General features: G+C 47.0%; 1 protein-coding gene across 2 annotated transcripts in view; it reads left to right on the forward strand.

Moving 5' to 3' along the window:
• Nucleotides 1-19,705, forward strand: part of LOC139461228 (uncharacterized) — a 42,601-nt gene that overhangs the window by 18,435 nt on the left and 4,461 nt on the right. Inside the window, exons 2-10 of one of the 2 annotated variants that reach the window (XM_071242862.1) lie at nucleotides 7,382-7,494; nucleotides 7,933-7,991; nucleotides 9,005-9,135; nucleotides 9,571-13,004; nucleotides 13,419-13,486; nucleotides 14,574-14,725; nucleotides 14,961-15,106; nucleotides 16,398-16,589; nucleotides 18,894-18,940. In XM_071242862.1, coding sequence (XP_071098963.1) covers nucleotides 7,382-7,494; nucleotides 7,933-7,991; nucleotides 9,005-9,135; nucleotides 9,571-13,004; nucleotides 13,419-13,486; nucleotides 14,574-14,725; nucleotides 14,961-15,106; nucleotides 16,398-16,589; nucleotides 18,894-18,914 — 4,316 coding nt within the window. In that variant the 3' untranslated portion in view covers nucleotides 18,915-18,940. The remainder of the gene's footprint in view (nucleotides 1-7,381; nucleotides 7,495-7,932; nucleotides 7,992-9,004; nucleotides 9,136-9,570; nucleotides 13,005-13,418; nucleotides 13,487-14,573; nucleotides 14,726-14,960; nucleotides 15,107-16,397; nucleotides 16,590-18,893; nucleotides 18,941-19,705) is intronic. The other variant, XM_071242861.1, reaches the window with a different exon arrangement.

Here is a 19,705-nt window from a genome sequence, read left to right on the forward strand (position 1 = left end):
ACACACATAATCGATTCTAACGATGAGCATGTCATCGTGTCTCATTTGCGTAGATCGATGCTCATGATATCAATCACTGGATTGTCTGGTCTGCTGGATGGCGTCTGGCTACACCATTGAGGTTGCACCTGGCTACTCCAATTATACCTGGCCAACCAGTGGGGTTGTACCTGCCTGGCTGTCCCGTGAGGTCACCGTGTCACCTGTACCTAGCAACAGTCACGTGCCCCCGCCTATATCCGATCACGTGACAATTGGGACCCCGATCAAAGGCCTCTGACAAGGGAGATAATCCCGCGGTGTTCTGTTGGGCTCATCCCATCTACTTTCATGTCTTTTACGAGCCACATAATCTAGGTGTGACCTGATTCTTGGCCCTGACTCCGTGATCCGACTTTCTGATATCTCCTGGTCTGTTTATAGGACCCATCATCCCCGACCCGGTACAAATCTGACAGATCGCGGTCAAGTGACCTTGTCATACCCCGAAATGATAAAAACACCAAATACAAAACAATTTATTCTAAAACAAAACAAAAAAACTCGACCGTCGTCCATCATTGGGATGCTAAAAATCATAGAGAGCCATTAAGAAAACAAATCTAACTAAACCGTCTGACAAACATTAAATTGTCAATTCATTATTTGTCGTGCCCCAATGGTCTCAGCCACGGCAATTCGCTGTGCAGAGTTGCCTCCCTTGAACACGCCTGAAATCTATGACCATGGGTACGAATCCGTGGGGGCCCCGATTTTGTTTCTTGGTTTGTCAGCATCATACTATTGCTTACGGGTTTCACCAAAATGGTTAAATGTCTTAAATCTGCATCACTTTGGGCTTTCCTCCCTCATCAATCTGACACGCCGTGATATGGCTGGAATATTCTTCATAGCGGCACTAAGCACAACTCAACCATTTACTTACGTGGGGTCTCGTCAGCCAAGCTGCTGTTTGAGCATGAGTCTTAAATCTTATATGAGAAATAGTCTAAAAAGAAAGCAACAAACATAGCAACTGTCATATGTGTGCCTTTGTAAATAAGGGGGCACGGGTGGCCCAGTCGTCTAAGGCGATGCGATTCGCTGTGCAGAGTTGCGTCCCTTGGGCACGCCAGAAACCTATGATTGTGGGTTCGAATCCCGGTTCGCCCCGATTATGTTTCCAGGTTTGTCAGCACCATACCCGTGCTCGTGGGTTTCACCGGAGTGGTAAACGCCCGGGACCTGCGTCACTTCGGGCTTTCCTCTCACATTAAGCTGACACGCTGTGATATAATAACTGGAATACTGTTAAAAGCGGCGTTAAACACAACTCACTCACTCACTTTGTAAATGAAATAGCCACCAACTAAATGCATTATAAAAGACATGGGCGTTTGGTTTAACGTCGCTTTGAACATTGTGTTCAGTTATACCACGGCGTGTCAGTTTGATATGGGATGACGATGCAGGTGCGAAGATGGAGGGGGTCTGCGTCATATACAGCTGGTTACAATCCTCATATAGACCGCCTCCGTGGTCTAGTGTTAGAGCGTCCCGGCCGCGTCGTACAAGAGAATGGTACTTGTTGTTACCCTGTCCGGAGCTCGGCATTAAGGAGCTAAAACAAGGACTGGACAAGGCTCGGTGTCAGTATACTGTGCCTGAGTTCGGTATTCATGTTCAACTGCGGCATGGTATCTCAGTGGGCTAGCACTATAAATCGGCATCAGTCCGGACTAGTACAAGCAGCCACACACACACGTACATACACGTCGCTATATAAGTGCAGTAATTCTGGACGAGACGTTAAACCCCATTTCACCTCACCAATCCTTAAATAGTTGTATGTGAAGCCCATTTCTGGTATCCCCCGCCGTGATATTGCTGGAATATTGCTAAAAGCGGCGTAAAACCATACTCACTCACTCACTCACCTTAAATGGCTGCGAGTGAGTCTTGTGTCTCCCGTAACAAAGAGAGTCTATCAAGACTCGTGATCCAGATTAATGACCCCTACCACATCTAGAGTGCAACGCACCCGGGTGAGACGTCATCAGTGAGCCGTGACTCAGACACGCGTCCTTCACACGTGACTGCGCACAGGTAGACAGCCCGGGGCGAGACTGATTTAACACATGCCGGAAATACACGAAGATCCGCAGCGGACCCCAAAGTCATTCCGTGCGTCTCATCTCTACAAAGTGACATAGGCAGTATATTTTATTAAACATAAATTTTAATCAGAGAGATAATAATTTGTTGAATACAAATTTAAATTTGCCACCTTGGATTACAAATTCTATAATCACTGATTTAAGTGAAAGGAATGGGCGCTCGTTATATGTCGTAAGAAAGGGAAATAACTCTCCTCTGCCTTACCCGTTGTGTGTCACAGATAAAAGGAGTCGCCTCCCTTGAGTTCGGGTCCAAGATACTGCTGTGATTTGCCTGCACCAACACCTGCGCTTGTTGGTTTTACCCAACGGCAAAATGAGTGGGGGAGTGGGTTGAATTTGACATTATTCCAGTTTTACCACAGCGTGTCAGCTTAATTTGGGAGCAAAAAACCCAAGTGATGGAAGGGTCATACGTTTACCACTTTGGTGAAACCCACGTGCACAGGTATGGTGCTGGCAATGCAGGATATATGATCATAGGTTTTTGGCGTGCCCAAGAGACGCAACTCTTGACGGCGTCTTGGACGGCTGGGCCACCCGTAAAGATTGTTCGACCTGCATCACTTCCGACTTTCTTCGGGGCGGTAGGGTAGCCCAGTGGTTAAAGTCCTAGACCCGGGTTCGATTCCCAACAAGGGTTCAATGTGTGAAGCTCTTTTTCCGGTGTCCCCAGCCGTGATATTGTTGGAATGTTGCTAAAAACGGCGTAAAACCATTCTTACTCACCACTCTTTATGGCTTCCTTCCAACATCAATACCACAGGAGAAATGAGGTTTATCGTCGCATTCCATACTATTGTACTTATATAGCGACGTGCATGAACGTGTGTGTGTGCATGGCTGCTTGTACTATCCTGTTCTAACTGCTGGCAAGCTGAGATATCATGCCGCAGTTTAACATGAATACCCCACTCGGACCCAGTATACTGAGCCGACCAGTCCTTGTTATAGTCCCTTCATGCCAAGCGCCAGGCAGGGTAACAACAAGCCCCATCTTTTAACGCCTGTTGGTATGACGCGGTCGGGGATCGAACCCTCAAGATCGCAAGCCATGCTATAACTGAAATCCATGTTTAAAGCGGCGTTAATACACTCATTCGTCTAAAGGCGCCGTAATTCTGTGTGCAGAGTTGCGTCCCTTAGCCTTCTGAGAAACATATGATCGTGGGTTCGAATCCCAGATTGGCCCGACTATGTTTCAAGGTTTGTCAAGATCAAATCCGTCGTTGTGCGTTTTTACCCCCTTTACTGATTCCGATTCGTTCAGAAACGCTTCCTCCAGGACTAAACTATGGTGAGTCATCCAAGACACAATACACCATACAGGTCTTTTTGATTTATTGGCTCAAGTGATACATGGCAAGTTCCTTACGGTCTCTGAGTCAAAATCAAAATGCTAAAATTACATCTCATGTGACAATTTTATGCATAGTGTCTCTCAAACATGTCAAGGAAATAGAAGCGACTTCTTCCTGTCATAGTTCAAAGATATCCTTGTCGGCGCCCAACGTCTATCAAAGTATGGGTGCTCGTGGCTGGACATATGTCGCTTTGATGAACGCGATCAATGTTCCTTTGTTGTCCCCCGAAAGATGTGACACACTGACATCCTCCCTGTCTCTGTGTGTGTCATGGCTGTGGTATTATAGTTAACACATTGAACGTAATGAAAGTAGTTGTTTTTATTCCCACCGAAAGAAACATAACTTTGGACAAATACCGATTTGAAAAACCATGAAACAATCGTGAGTTTCGTCCCCTGAACAAGGAAATCCTGTAAGGTAGTACGAGTGAGTGAGTTGTATTTTACGCCGGTTTTAGCAATATTCCAGCAATATCACGCAGCGGACACCACAAATGGACTTCACACATTGTACCCACGTGGAGCCTAGAACCAGGGTCATCGCGGCGACGAGCAAATACTTAAACCACAAGGCTACCCCACTTCAGATTCAACCTAGCAGTTACAGCGAGACATTTTCAAGTCTATCCCCGTTACCATGGTGACACAGGCTACTGTTAAGTGAATTAGTAGTATTGAGAAGTTAAATATACGCGCTTTGGACTTTTTGAATTGGCTGCACTTATTTCAGTCACTACATCGATCCACAAATTATATTGTTCCCAATGAGCTAAAGTAGCAATGTTTCACTTTTTTATTAACACAATTCCATCAGCTAATCAGCTGATCGATAATCGAACCATATCAGGATAACAGTACTGTGGACATGTTCATAATGCTGTAGGCGAGAAATGTCGCCTTTCGGAATTCTGATATGAGTTTATACAACACGCCCATTGACTATCACAATAACACTATCAACATAGCATGAATAACACGGTATAGCCATTACACTGGCGTTGTGTGGTGTTTCGGCTGGCCACAATCAGATTGCAAACCTGCTAATGTCCTGGACGTAAATATGCGTCTTTATTTCCCTCAACGACTTTCTGCGCCCTTGTAGTGCTTGTGCAGACTGGCGGGGTGTGCACATCAGCCATCAGTGCGCCAGGGACCGACCATTTCACATATTCTGGGAGTTTGTGGGGACTAGATATATTATCAGTTATAGCTGCAGAACCAGATATCCTTTTTAAAACTATGATCCTAAATATTTTTTGTTGGAACCATTTTTTTTCCAACAGTAATGAAGCGCAATGAAGTGTTTCAAGCATTTTCTGAAATAATTTGATAGCATCCCAGTTACATACTAACACCTCAACCCTACCCCACCCACTCCACCAACCCACCCCCAGCCACCCACCCCCACCAAAAAATCAATGGGATTCGACATCCCCTACCCAACAATTATGACCATGCTAGTTGTTGCCCGTGACATAATCTAGTATTGAATCGAGTATATCAAGCCCATTACCCTACATGTCTGTTGTCGACCCGTGTTTAGTCTTAGATGACTAAGTTATCAACGGATAACAAAACAGGGCTTCTCTGCCATGGTTAAATATCGATTTTATTACTCCTTGAATACCACGGCCACTTGCACAGCGGGCAACCCTTTGATTTCAGCGACAGCAACGCCATGTCTGTATTTCTCTATGTATACTGTTGTATGTGTTGTAATAACAGGTCGGCGAAGTCCCCACTCCCCAACGCTCCCTACCTGATCATTAAACAGGACCCCCAACCCCAACCCCTGTTGTCGCCATGTTGTTTGTGAATCTCCATGACAACATCGATTAAGCTAGCTTCTGGGATTGATAATAAATCACCTATGTATCGTTTTGTCCACATTGAAGTCAATACTTGTGAAACGCTTCTGGTGTCAACATTTCTATCACTTCCGGTAGGAATTACCAGACAACTATTAATACTCCATTGTCTACTCGAACAGGCTTGAACAAGGCCGAGTGAATGTTACTGGAATACAATGCATGGCCGCGGAATATGTCATTTAATTGAGAAAATTCTATGTCGATATATTAATGTTTAAGGGTATTAGGGCAGTTGGGTAGTGGTTTAAACGTTCGCTTGCCGCGATACGGGGAGTTCTATTCTACACAAAGGTACAAAGGTACAATGAGTCAAACTCAATTGTGGTACAAGACCCCCACCCCCCCCCCACCCCCCCCCACCCCCCCCTGCCGTGATTTGCTTTACGTGCTTTGTAAACCAACCCTCACCTGAGGTATTTAGATACGTAGAAACGAATCTTTATACTGAGTGAGTAGTTTTACGCTGCAATATTCCTGCAATATCACCAGAAATGGGCGAATCTTTAACTACACGTAGTCACTCACTCGAGAGGGGCGGTCGGGTAGCCTAGTGATTAAAGCGTTCGCTTGTCACGCCGAAGACCCGGGTTCGAGTCCCGACATGGGTACAATGTGTGAAGCCCATTTCTGGTGTCCCCCGCCGTAATATTGCTGGAATATTGCTAAAAGCGGCGTAAAACCATACTCACTCACTCACACACTCGAGTCAGTCTGACCGCCCGATCCCCTCAAACCTATCCCCACATTGCGTGTTCTCGCTGTTATTGCGCCCATGACGAGACTATAAAAACAACAACACTGATACAAGCAAACACCATTATATGTAAACAGATACTGCTATCATGCCATAACTGCTCTTGATATAAACACATAGAGTTCATATTCGATAAACCGTCAGCTTTGAAATATATTTATTGCCATGCGTAACAATATTGACTGGTGTCGAGATCGTGACTGCTGGGAGAACTCGAGGGGCTAATACCGCCCTAGTACTCTGTCACCCTACATACCGCGAGATAAGTCTCTCTCATACACACGTACACCCTCCACCCCTCCACCCCTCCACCCCTCTCTGATAACACGGACATGTCAACACTACATTATGGCTCATGCCGGTCACCTCGACTTGTGCCGTTACCCACAAATTGTGTACCGGGATCACAGTAAACCAACCGACCCCAAACATATGTATATAATAAGTAGAACAGTAAGACTTTTGTGGCTCGTAGAAATTTGGCACAGCGTGATACGAGCGACATTACTGTAAGGGTCACGTCTGTCCCTGATTGTGTTGTGGAGTGAGATAGTCAGGTTACCTATACTGCTCCCTGGCCGTAAACCGACTGTTTACCAGTGATGGCAGACAGACAAATTATCATATTTGAGTCTCAACTTGTATAATTCAACAAATGATGTTTTTATAACTTACGAACGAAGGCGCCCTCTTATATCAAGTTGACACGTGATATAAATGTGAAAGTGTTCAAAGTGGCGTTAAACTCCATTCACTCACGTCTCTGTTTTTTTGTTTAACGCTGCACTCAGCGATATTCCTGCTATATGATGGTGGTCTGTAAATAATCGAGTCTGGACCAGACAATGCAGTGATTTATATCACGAGCATCGATCCACTCAGTTGGAATACGATGACATGCATCAACCACCCGATCCCTTTAGTCGCCTCTTACGACAAGCATAGTCGCCTTTTACTGTAAGCATGGGTTGCTGAAGACCTATTCTACCAGATCTTCACGGGCATCACGTCTGTGTAATAATGTGTACTTTATATACGGTATAAAACGTGAACGCCAGAAAAATATCAGTCTGGAATATCTGCCGGAACAGATTCCATTGGGCGGAAAAGGAAATATAGTGGTAAATACATGAATGGTTCACTGAAAATCAGTGACTCCAGGTATCCCGGAAAGGGTGTCCGTCTGTATGTTTCCAAACACATATGTTGACAATCGCCATGCTTCTTGTTTCAGACAGCCGTTATGAGGCACTGGTAGAGATGACTGTGAACTATACCTGGAATCCAGACTATACCGACAACTCCAGCCAAGCCTTCTCCACAGCAGCTACAGAGATAACAAGACAAGTAAGTCGTGGTTCCAATCCAAGACTCACCCTGATTATGATCCTTTGACTGCAAAACAATACCCGGTCTATCTTCAACCCGTCTCGTGTCACTGTTTCATCCCATTGTCAGTGATATAAGTGACGTCCTCCGTGGTCCAGTGGATAGAGCGTCCGAACGGAGAGCGTAAGATCCGGGTTTCGATCTCAGTATCGAAATGTGGGCTACCCATATAATACCGGCATTATTCTAGACTAATACTAGAAGACACTCAAACACATGCAAGCAAACACACACACACACACACACGCGCGCACACGCACGAACGCACTCACGCACACACACACACACACACACACACACACACACAGAGTCTCTATATTACTGATAATCTTGAACGCGTTGTTTTCAAAACAGGTTCGTTGTACATCCACCTTCAGTCCCTGTTTTCTGTTTCAGATATCATGTAACCTGAATGAGAGCCTCCAGGTGGAGGAGGTGGCGGTGTCACAGATCAGGTGAGTGGGGGAGGTCTGGTTGATAGAGTGAACTCTTTAATTCACCATCATTTGGCGCGATCGTTATAGGGAATAGATTGGCCTGTGCTCTGTAGTTAAATCCAACTGCCATCTCTTTCTGGCATCCTTGATTAAACATTTATTGGTATGGTTGGTTGGTTGGTTAGTTCTTTAACGCCGCACTCAGCAATATTCCAGCTATATGAGGGCGGTCTGTAAATAATCGAGTCTGGGCAAGACATTCCAGTGATTAATATCATGAGCATCGACCCACGCAATTGGGATCGATGACATGCAGGAACCAAGTCAGCGAGTCTGACCACCCGATCCCGTTAGTCGCCTCTTACGACAAGCATTGTCGCTTTTTACGGCAAGCATGGGTTGCTGAAGACCTATTCTACCCCGGATCGTGGCGGGTCTATTGGTGTTGACATCGTATTCAATATTATCTCACAGATTGCTGTATTAACATTGATGTAACTCGTCCATTCACGATCAAATTAGTTAGCCATGTGCCGTTATGTTTCCTTGTAGGGCTCATTACCTTCTCTCATTCACTTGTTGGTTTTTACCTAAATAGAGGTATGTTAATAAAATGCTTTGTATTTTCATGAACAGCTGACATTATGTTAACTTAACACTGTACCTGTTCTGACATGGGTTTCAGATGTTTAGTGCGCCTTTAGGTTATGTTTGTTTGTTGCATAGCGCCGCTCTCAGCAATACTACAGATTGATGGCGGTCTGTAAATAATCGTAACTGAGGTAGTCCAGTGATTGACATCATGAGTATCGATAACCATGCAATTAGGATATGATGACATACATCAACCACGTCAGCGAGCCTGACCACCGGATACCGTTAGTCGTCTATAACGACAAGCATGGGTTACTTAAGGCCAACTCTAACTCGTATCATCAGGGGTTATGTGCGTCACTAGAAATGTAGGAATGGAATACTTAAAACCAGGACGCTGGTGCCTCGTTTGTGTAAAATGTCCTGTTATGTTTCAGAAAAGGGCAGCAACAACGCACCCTTGACATTGATGTTACCATCCATCTGCCTGGAACTAGCCTGGTCGACCTTCGGACGGCCTTGGCCCCAAGTGTAACTTTGTTTAGGTGTAACCTGACAGCCACTGTCAGTGAGTAATTCTGACTTCCACCCACTCGCTCGCTGACAGACGTTGTTAGAATTCGGTATATGTGATTGTGACTATAAAACAAAACCCCTGCCACCTACCAGGAATGTAAAATAGGCAGTACTTTAAATGTGTCCCCCTGAGTTGACTGTTTCTGTAGCAAGTGAAACTTCGTTATTTCGAAATCCATTATCTCGACGTAATGGTTAAATTTAATCTTAAAGTTGCTGGAAGAAATTCCATTTCAGCAAGCGTGACCAAGGAATGCTCCACATGTACTTCTAAACAAATTGAGTAGTATGTATTTGATGGTCTCCAAGATTTAGAGCTGATGGGTCTTTCGCTGTATGTCTTTTAAAATCGTTTACACATACTGATTTTAGCACACGAAATCTACCAATGATAATTACATGTGATATATTTTGTCCTTTCTTTCAGCTGCATTTAATTCACCTGATATCTTGACCCAGTCATCTGCAACGTCCTCGTCGTTTGTGTCCTCTTCGTCCTTCATGTCCTCTTCGTCCTTCGTGTCCTCTTCGTCTCAGGCAGGCGGCGTAGAGGCAACGTCTACATCGCAGGTAACGACGGCAATGAACGGCGAAGTGACCAACTCAACTCTCACTCAAGTCTCGACCTCAGTGGCTCAGTCCGAGATGACAACATCCAGCTCATCAAGCGCATACCAAGCTATGTCTTCATCATCAACTGAGATAGCATCAACATCATCCTTGCAGGCTCATGGTCAAGCCTCCACATCACTGACAGGAGACCAAGAATCGTCGTCCCAATACATCATGGCTACATCTACAATGTCTGCAACAGGAGCCTCCAGCTCGGTTCCCCCTGTCCCTGACTCTTCGAGTGTTGTACCTGCCTCTTCAAGTGTTGTACCTGAAATTACAGCGTCATCACCTGCCCCTGATACAGCTGCCCTGGGATCCTCTAGTCAGGCTGAACGTGCCCCGCAGTCAAGTTTAATGGCAGAAGGGTCATCATCTGTGATGCAGTTTGTGTCACCATCAGAACAGGTGCCCACACCGTCATCATCCCAAGCTGCGTCTGTCGATGCCCAGGTCTCAGCAGTGCAAGGTTCTCACCAACAAGTGACGTCCACGGATGTTGTACAAAGTTCAGCAATTCAATCTAGTGCTGTTGACATGCAGGCCACAACCATGCCCTCATCTGACGTGGTGTCATCCTCATCTTCTTCTCTCCTGGAGTCCAGCTCCACACAACCAGCGATGCCAGAGTCCAGGACAGCACCCGGTATTGAAACGTCTAGTCAAGTAACATCAGCATCAGCATTGGAAGGGTCTTCTAGTCAGACCATGCCTACAGGATCAGCTTCACTTTCGTCCTCACCGGTCATTGTCATTGCTCCGTCCTCAAGTGAAATCACACCAACCTCCACACCGCTCCCGGACACGAGCACACCCGGGGTTGTGGTTGATTCTTCCGAGATGTCCTCATCGCACCAGTTGATGTCCTCATCTCACCAGCTGATGTCCTCATCGTATCAGTTGATGTCCTCAGAACAGACTCCCACTTCATCATTGGCCAACGTGGAGTCTTCCTCAGTCATGGCAGTATCAACAATGCCTGTTGATTCTAGACAACATTCAATGATGCAGTCCTCAACATCGGTAATACATCCAGTTGACACAACAAGTTCAGGGCTTATCGAAACACCTGGGACAGAGAGTCCGACGTCTTCATCAGCTGTTGCTGTTACCCCAGGGGGCTCAGAGAAGGTGCCTGATATGTCGACCAGCAGTATGCCAGCTGTGACAGAAATGCCACCCTCCGTCACCAGCTCCTACTCCGTGTTGCCGTCAGAGTCACAGGGTGAAGTGAGGCCTGTCGCAAGTAGTAAGGACATGTCAGAGGTGGTCCCAAGCTCAGCCATGTCTGAATTTCACAGTGAAGTATTTTCCTCCATGGAACCATCGTCAACTGTCCGCATGACATCCGATTCTACCCCTGGGTCATCTGGGTCTGTGATGGTCCCGAGTGAAGTTGTGACAACATCATCTGCCGGTATGTCAACAGGATTAATGGAATCATCTTCTAGTATGTCAAACGACGGAGGGATTATTGTCGTCCCACCTTCAACCGGGGATCAAATGGCAACATCTCAAACCATGGAACAATCCTCCTATGTGATGGCGACTGAATCATCCTCCCCTGCTGTAGTTCCTTCTTCTTCCGACGTCTATGTACAGTCCCAGGTGACCTCCCCCACATCTGTGTCTACACCTGTCTTGGAACCCGTTGCAACGTTACCAGCATATCCATCATCATCAGCATCTGTTGCAGTGTCAATGTCATCACTTTCGGAGACAATAGGCGCCACCAAAATGGAGACAGAAATGGTCAGCTCATCCGCAGCAATGCCAACGATGCCAACACAGTCAAGCATCATGGCCTCTATGACGTCTTCCGATGTTGTCATCGTTGTCCCACCGGAAACAGATCAGGTTACCCAGGCTTCTTCTCTCCCAATGTCTGCGTCGACTCCTGTTGCTATAGAAACGACATCTGAGGTAATTCAACCACAAACGTCCGCCTTGCCCGTATCTACATCAGGGATGGAATCGCAGACAGCCATGTCGTCATCTGAGTCAATTCCGCTGTCCACCAGTTCCTCGTCCTTCACCGCTGTACCCAGCATCCCACCAACTGACTCGTCATCCTCTGTCGTCGTCGTCGTCCCACCTGCCACCAGCACCGTCGCGACAACGTCCTCATCGACGTCCACGTCTGGAGTGTTTGTCCCCGTGTTCTCCTCCACCACAGAGTCTTCAGGTGTGCCTCCAGCCTCGGGGATGTCCAGTCAGATGTCCAGTCAGATGTCCAGTCAGATGTCCAGTCAGATGTCCAGCATGTCCAGCATGTCCGACTCGTTGGCCCAGCCACCTATGGAAGCATCGTCTGCAATGGACTCTCTGAGTGTGACAACGTATATTGCAACGCATGTAATCGATTCGAGCAGTGCCATGATGGAGTCAAGCGGTGTACCAGTTGTCGTAACAAGTTCAGTGGTTGAATCCAGCGGTGTACCAGTTATGTTAACAAGTTCGATGGTTGAATCAAGCAGTGCACCACCTATGTTTACAAGTTCGATGGTTGAATCAAGCAGTGGCCTGGCCATGTTTACAAGTTCGATGGTTGAATCAAGCAGTGCGGCACCTATGTTTACAAGTTCGATGGTTGAATCAAGCAGTGGCCTGGCCATGTATACAAGTTCGATGGTTGAATCAAGCAGTGCGGCACCTATGTTTACAAGTTCGATGGTTGAATCAAGCAGTGCACCAACTATGTTTACAAGTTCAATGGTTGGATCAAGCAGTGCGCCAGTTGTCTTCACAAGCTCGATGGTTGAATCAAGCAGTGCGCCACCCATGTTTACAAGTTCGATGGTTGAATCGATGCCCTCCGCCTCGCCATCTTCCTCGGCGCTGTTACCCCTGCCCTCCACACAACCCATCTCTTCCTCCATGGAGAGTTCAAGCATGCCTGTTGCTATGACAACAACCGCCGTATTGACATCATCAGTCGCACCGCTCCCATCATCAACGTCCTCCTCATCAATGTCCTCCTCGTCATCAATGCCATCTTCAAGTTCTGTGATGGCACCAACCAGCAGCGTATATTCCTCCTCCTCCATTTCCCCATCAACAACAGAGGTGATGACTTCTTCAACAGTTGTGACACCCACAACAACGAGTGCTCCAACAACAACAACAGCAGCCGCGGTGGTGGATGTGAACGGCAAGTTTTCCATCGTTGAGGGTCGCAACTTCACCGAGGAGTTACTGAATACGTCCTCCCCTCAGTACATCGAGCTGAAACAGGATCTCAAACTAAAAGTAAGTCAGTCAGCACTGTAGAAAATATATTTAAAGCCACTCAGAGATAAGCGGAAATGTACTCCTCCTTCTAACGTTTAATCTGTTACCCTCCTCACACTAGGCTGTCGGCTGATCAATGTGGCATTGGGAACTGGCTATGTGATGTCCTGGGGAGCCTAGGAATCTTTAACAAAACTTGAAATAGTTTGTTCCAGAAAAGCATTTGAAAATAATTGTTTTCCTCGAGTTTAACCCACTCAATTGTATGTTCGATGTACTGGTAGTCCTGAGAAATTGTTGAGAAAGAAGCGGAATTGATCGGCTCCTATCTTCATAGAAAAACGTTATTTATATGTATATTGTAAAAACGGTTACTCCAGCACCAACTGATTCCTCTATTATCTGTGTTGACATGCTCCCCGTTTGTTCTAGCTGGAGGGCCTGTACAAGATCAGCGCTCTGAAGGACCTGTTCCAGGGAATCAGTGTCATGACGTTCAGGTGAGTACCAAGCAGACAAGTACTGCTGTCATTCAGCACCAGTTTAGGGTGGTCCTGTCGACTTAAGCCGCAGAAATTCGCCATGCAAAGCTGCGTCTATTGGGCGTACAAGAAACCTACATGTATGATCTTAGGTCGTTCGGGGCGTTCGCTCGTCAATTGTTCGGGGCGTTCGTTCGTCAATTGTCCGGGGCGTTCGCTTTTCAATTGTTCGGGGCGTTTGCTTGTCAATTGTTCGGGGCGTTCGCTCGTCAATTGTTCGGGGCGTTCCCTCGTCAATTGTTCGGGGCGTTCGCTTGTCAATTGTTCGGGGCGTTCGCTTGTCAATTGTTCGGGGCGTCCGCTCTTCAATTGTTCGGGGCGTCCGCTCTTTAATTGTTCGGGGCGTTCGTTCGTCAAGCCCGGACTCTATTGCCCAGATGGGTAATGTGTCAAGACTATATCCTGTGTATCCTCCATGACATTGCTGGAATTGTGCTAAATGCCGGGTATTTACTCACTCGAATATCGTTCAGTGTGAGATATATTTTTCTTGGTTTGTCCATGCTCTTCGATGTCACTTTAGTGTTTGTTTTGTTTGTTGTTTAACGCCACACTCAGCAATATTCCAGCTATATGACGGCGGTCGGTAAATAACCGAGTCTGGACCAGACAATCCAGTAATTATTATCATGAACACCGATCCACGCAATTGGAATACGATGACATGCATCACTGAATCTTCTTCACTCTCTCACCAATTGGTAAAAATCTCTCACTGGCATGGTACCCGTGAGATCCGGGGTAGAATAGGTCTTCAGCAGCCAGTTCTTGCCGTACAAGGCGACTTTGCTTGTCGTAAGAGGGTACTTACGTGATCGGGTGGTCAGGCTCGCTGATTTCGTTGATGCATGTCATCGTATTCCAATTGCGTGGATCGTTGCTCATGATGTCAATCACTGGATTGACTGGTCCAGACGCGGTTATTTAGAGACCGCCGTCATATAACTGGAATATTGCGGGATTCGGCGATAAAAAACAAACAAGTAAACAAACAAACCAAACAAAACAAAAATCTCACTGGCATAGTAACCTTGTATTGTTCTAGCCAGGGCAGCATCGTCGTGAGCTACACGGCTGAGTTCACGAGCAGCAGCAACGTGACGGGCGAGAGCGTAACATCAGCGTTCATGAACGGCCTCAGCGACGGTGACAAACTGGGCAACTACACCATCAACAACGACACCGTGAGCCATGAAGGTGAGGGAATAGACTGCTGTATCAATCTCATACACAGATCCGATTAAACGTCCCAATATGTTTAAATCCTGGAATCCCCACCCTCGATTATCCAGCGTCTTGTACTGTATCGCCTGTAACATTAGACTCTCTTACGTCAACCCTTGCGTCGCCACTGTTTTCTCTGACCTCTCTAATGTCAATGATTGTATGGTCTGTCTTGCCTTTAAACATTCTCTAACGTCAATCCTTGCAGTCGTACCGGGGACAATGGCGCCAACAGCAGCAACGACGCCGGCGCCAACACCAGTGCCCAAAGACGAATTCCCCAACTGGGCTATCGCCGTCATCGTGTGTGGCTCCATCCTCCTCATCTTCTTGTTCTTCATGATCTGCGTCCTGGTCAGTATTGGGGCACCTGCCAGCTCCATCTCTCACATTACGGAAACTGTAATCGCTAAAAAACGTTGTACCTCATCCTTAATACTAAATAAATTCACCAAGCTACCTATTTTTAACAATAGCCGATATGTTGCCGACTCGCTCGATGAACGATATTGCAAAACGTTCACAAAAGATGCAGGTAGAGGCTTGGATGAGGCAGGGTGTATGTAAATAACCACTGTGTCCCGGACAGACTGTTATGTCGCACAAAGATCCCCCTCCCCCCTCACACTCAACACCTCCCCTCTCACACTCAACACCTCCCTTCTCACACACAACACCTCCCCTCTCACACACAACACCTCCCCCCTCACACACAACACCTCCCCCCTCACACACAACACCTCCCCCCTCACACTCAACACCTCCCCTCTCACACACACCTCCCCTCCTCTCACACAACACCTCCCCTCTCACACACAACACCTCCCCCCTCACACACAACACCTCCCCCCTCACACACAACACCTCCCCTCTCACACACAACACCTCCCCCCTCACACTCAACACCTCCCCTCTCACACACAACACCTCCCCTCTCACACACAACATCTCCCCCCTCACACACAACACCTCCCCCCTCACACACAACACCTCCCCCCTCACACACAACACCTCCCCTCACACACTCAACACCTCCCCTCTCACACTCAACACCTCCCCCCTCACACACAACACCTCCCCTCCTCACACACAACACCTCCCCTCTCACACAACACCTCCCCTCTCACACACAACACCTCCCCTCTCACACACAACACCTCCCCCCTCACACACAACACCTCCCCTCTCACATACAACACCTCCCCCCTCACACTCAACACCTCCCCTCTCACACACAACACCTCCCCCCTCACATACAACACCTCCCCCCTCACACACAACACCTCCCCCCTCACACACAACACCTCCCCCCTCACACACAACACCTCCCCTCTCACACACAACACCTCCCCCCTCACACTCAACACCTCCCCTCTCACACACAACACCTCCCCCCTCACACACAACACCTCCCCTCTCACACACAACACCTCCCCTCTCACACAACACCTCCCCTCTCACATACAACACCTCCCCCCTCACACACAACACCTCCCCTCTCACACACAACATCTCCCCTCTCACACTCAACACCTCCCCTCTCACATACAACACCTCCCCTCTCACACACAACACCTCCCCTGCTTTGGCCAGTACTCCACTATGGGTGTCTAGAGCTTGATTTATCACAAATCGTCTCCTTCAGTGTTCCCGTCGTCATACACGACAGAAGTACCGGATGGAAGAAGATCCCGACGACATCGGCTACAGGCGGACCTGGGCCGACTCCCCCCACGAATACGCCTACGACAATAAAATGGCAGTTTCCGAGAGCAACGAAAACGGAAAAGAGGTGCCCGTTAGATACGACATGGCGGACACACTACCCAGAGATCAGGTGAGCTTTTTACCCTGAATGCGTGGTGAATGAGAGGTTGGGGTGGGAGGCATGTGATTAAGTAGGTAACGATGTGTGTGTGAGGGGGAAGGGGGGGTGGGAGTGGGGTGTTTAGGATGAGTGTTGATGTGAAGGTACCGAGTCGAGATATGTGACGCAGTCAGAAGGGATCAGAGCGTGTTGGTCGGCGATGTCGTACAAGAACGGATGGTGTTAGGAACGTGGATGGGGTTGTGTGTCGTCTTCGGGTGTGGTTTTGTTTATGAAGTTTGATGGATTCTCTTTCAGTAGTGACGAAGATGTAATATAGTTTGGACATGGGATGTGTGTGTAGATTGTGTCGACATGTTCTGTCAATAGCACACGTTCTGTTCAATGGGAACAAAGGTGAAGCACTATTGTAACGCGCCGAATTCGTCCTCAATTGCACGTCTTTGGGATGCCTGGATCTGATGATTATGTGTGTAGATGACTTGGAACTTGTCTTGTAGTATTGTAGATTCTGTGTGTGTCTGGAGTTATGTCTTGGTCGCCAACTTGTAGAATTTGTGTCATAGAGAATGTAGACATAACATTGTTGATGCTCTCGTGCGTGCGTGCGTGTGTGTGTATCAGTCTGTGTGTGTGCCTGTGTGTATCGACATAGCTAACGTGCTTAATTCTTGTTCCAATGTTATCTTCCAATCGTAGTGTCTAGTGTCGTATTGGGGATTTCCGTGGTTTACTTCGGATTTCCGGAAGGGTTTCTGATACAAAAGCGGCCCCAGCACCACAGACTGGCGTGAGGCTAAAATGAGGATCGGATGGTTACAATGTGTGACGTGAATGTCACTGTGTGCCTACCACATGACCGTTGCTTGTGATGTCAACAACTGGTTTGCCGAGCCGGACTCGATTATGTACAAGCCACCGTCATACAGCTGAAATACTGTTGATTGCGGTGTCAAACAAAACTCACTCTCCAGGTCGGTGCTCACACTATCACCCCCGGGTTTACCGCCCAAGGTGATAGCCGGAATCATGATCCTCACGCTGTCCGCCATCTGTGTTCCCCATGCTCCTCACTCACTCATTCCCGCGCACATATGCTTGTAGTTCAGGGCTAGATGCATGGCGAGAACAAGACTGATTTTGTTATGGTTGCTGTGTTTGCTGTCTTGAAGGACACTTCATGCTTTGCCATTTCGTGGATGAAGATGGTTGGAACCGTGAACCTCAAAGAGAGGAACGGTAGCTCATTGGTTGAAGCGTTCGCTCACCACATAGAGGACCCGGGTTCGTTTCCAAACAAGTGCGAAGCGTATGCTTGGTTTGTCCACCGTGATATGGCTGGAATAATGTCTGACACGACCTAAAACAACACTCACTCGGAACGTTCCAACCATCTTTCATGGTGTAAACGCTTGACTTCAAGTTTGAGAAATTATGGTATGAATACATATGAACAGACTAGGCTGTGGCAGGAAGAAAATAATATAATAAGTACCCTTTGTAAAATAATTTAAACGTATTCTGAATATATTAGAGTCCACGCCATGTGAGAGACCTACCCGCTATGACCACGTGTTACCTCAACGTCCAAATGTACCGGGGCACGGGTGGCACAGTCGTCTAAGGCGCCGCGATTCGCTGTGCAGAGTTGCGTCCCCTGGATACGCCAGAAACCTATGATTGTGGGTTCGAATCCCGGTTCGCCCCGATTATGTTTCTAGGTTTGTCAGCACCATACACGTGCTCGTAGGTTTCACCGAAGTGGTAAACGTCTGAGACCTGCATCACTTCGGGCTTTCCTCCCACATTAAGCTGACACGCCGCGATATAACTGGAATACTGTTAAAAGCGGCGTTAAGCCCAACTCACTCACTCACTCCAAATGTACCACGACTGAGTTTAACATGAGAAATATAGGGCAAAAGAGAGTATACACTTAAAAATTGGATTTGACCAATACATTACAAACGTTGTCAAAACGTTACAACGCTGAAACCAGTCGCTGGAACACTGCAAACCATCAACGCGTATTGATACATCACATCACATACAACTATTTCTAGTTTATTTCATTTTTAGCCACCATCAAACATGGGTGTATACTTTCTTATGCCCGGCAGTTAGAATCTCAATATTCATAACATATTCTGAGAATTAAAGAAACTAAATTGAACAACATCTTTAGATGTATCAAACCATTGATTTGAGCCTTTTAATGTATGCTTACGTCCCAAAGCAACCTTGTCTGTTCTGTTGGGGTTACCTCCCTTCCATTGTATACGATGCATGACGTCACCTTCCTTATTTGTTTAGCAACGAACCACATCACTATGAGTAAGTGATGTGCAAGTCTTGACGGTGTAAGTATCGTAGTGGAACCTGGTGTATGTCGTAGCACTAACTCCCCTTCGCAGATTCACGCAGTACGTCACCATGGAATACGTCACCAAGCAGTACGTCACCACGCTCAAAAGGGGCGTGGCTACGTACATCAGACGTAATGGCCACAAGATGAACTATTGCAAATTAATACTTGACCATATTTTGGCATTTCTGGAAACCTGACATATAAAACAATGAGTACCCTGAGTTGTGTGTCAAATATCGCCATGGCTGCCTGAATCAGATGAATGACCCCCTACCCTTCACTAACCCTTCGTTGTATTCACGTGACTTTACTGGTAGATGCACACGTTATACGTTTTGCGTTAAACCGGTTCCTGATGTCTGTTCCGCGAAGCAATATGCACTGACTGTGATGGCCGCCGCAATTTTTAATGTATCGAATATCAGGCAACACAAATGCTGTACTTGTGTCTTCCACTCGAGGAAAACTTGTATTGTGTCAGACCCACAAGGGGTCAGTCATAAGCCTAGTGGTTAAAGCGATGTATCGCCAACCTGAAAACCCTGGTTCGAAACCCACTTCGATAAGATATTTCAAACAACTCTTTGCTTCGCGTGCCGTGGTAAGCAGGATGTTTGCACTAGGCAGCATAAAAAAATCCTCTTACTTATGGGACGACCAATCACAATCTTGCAGTGCAATACCCACAGTCGGTGCAGACAACGGAAACGACAGACGGAAGCCGGGTCAGTTGTTGTTGACGTAATCTGTTTTTTTC

The sequence above is a fragment of the Haliotis cracherodii genome, unplaced genomic scaffold, assembly GCF_022045235.1.
Source record: "Haliotis cracherodii isolate W230 unplaced genomic scaffold, xgHalCrac1.p SCAF_14, whole genome shotgun sequence".
NCBI classification, from domain to species: domain Eukaryota; kingdom Metazoa; phylum Mollusca; class Gastropoda; order Lepetellida; family Haliotidae; genus Haliotis; species Haliotis cracherodii.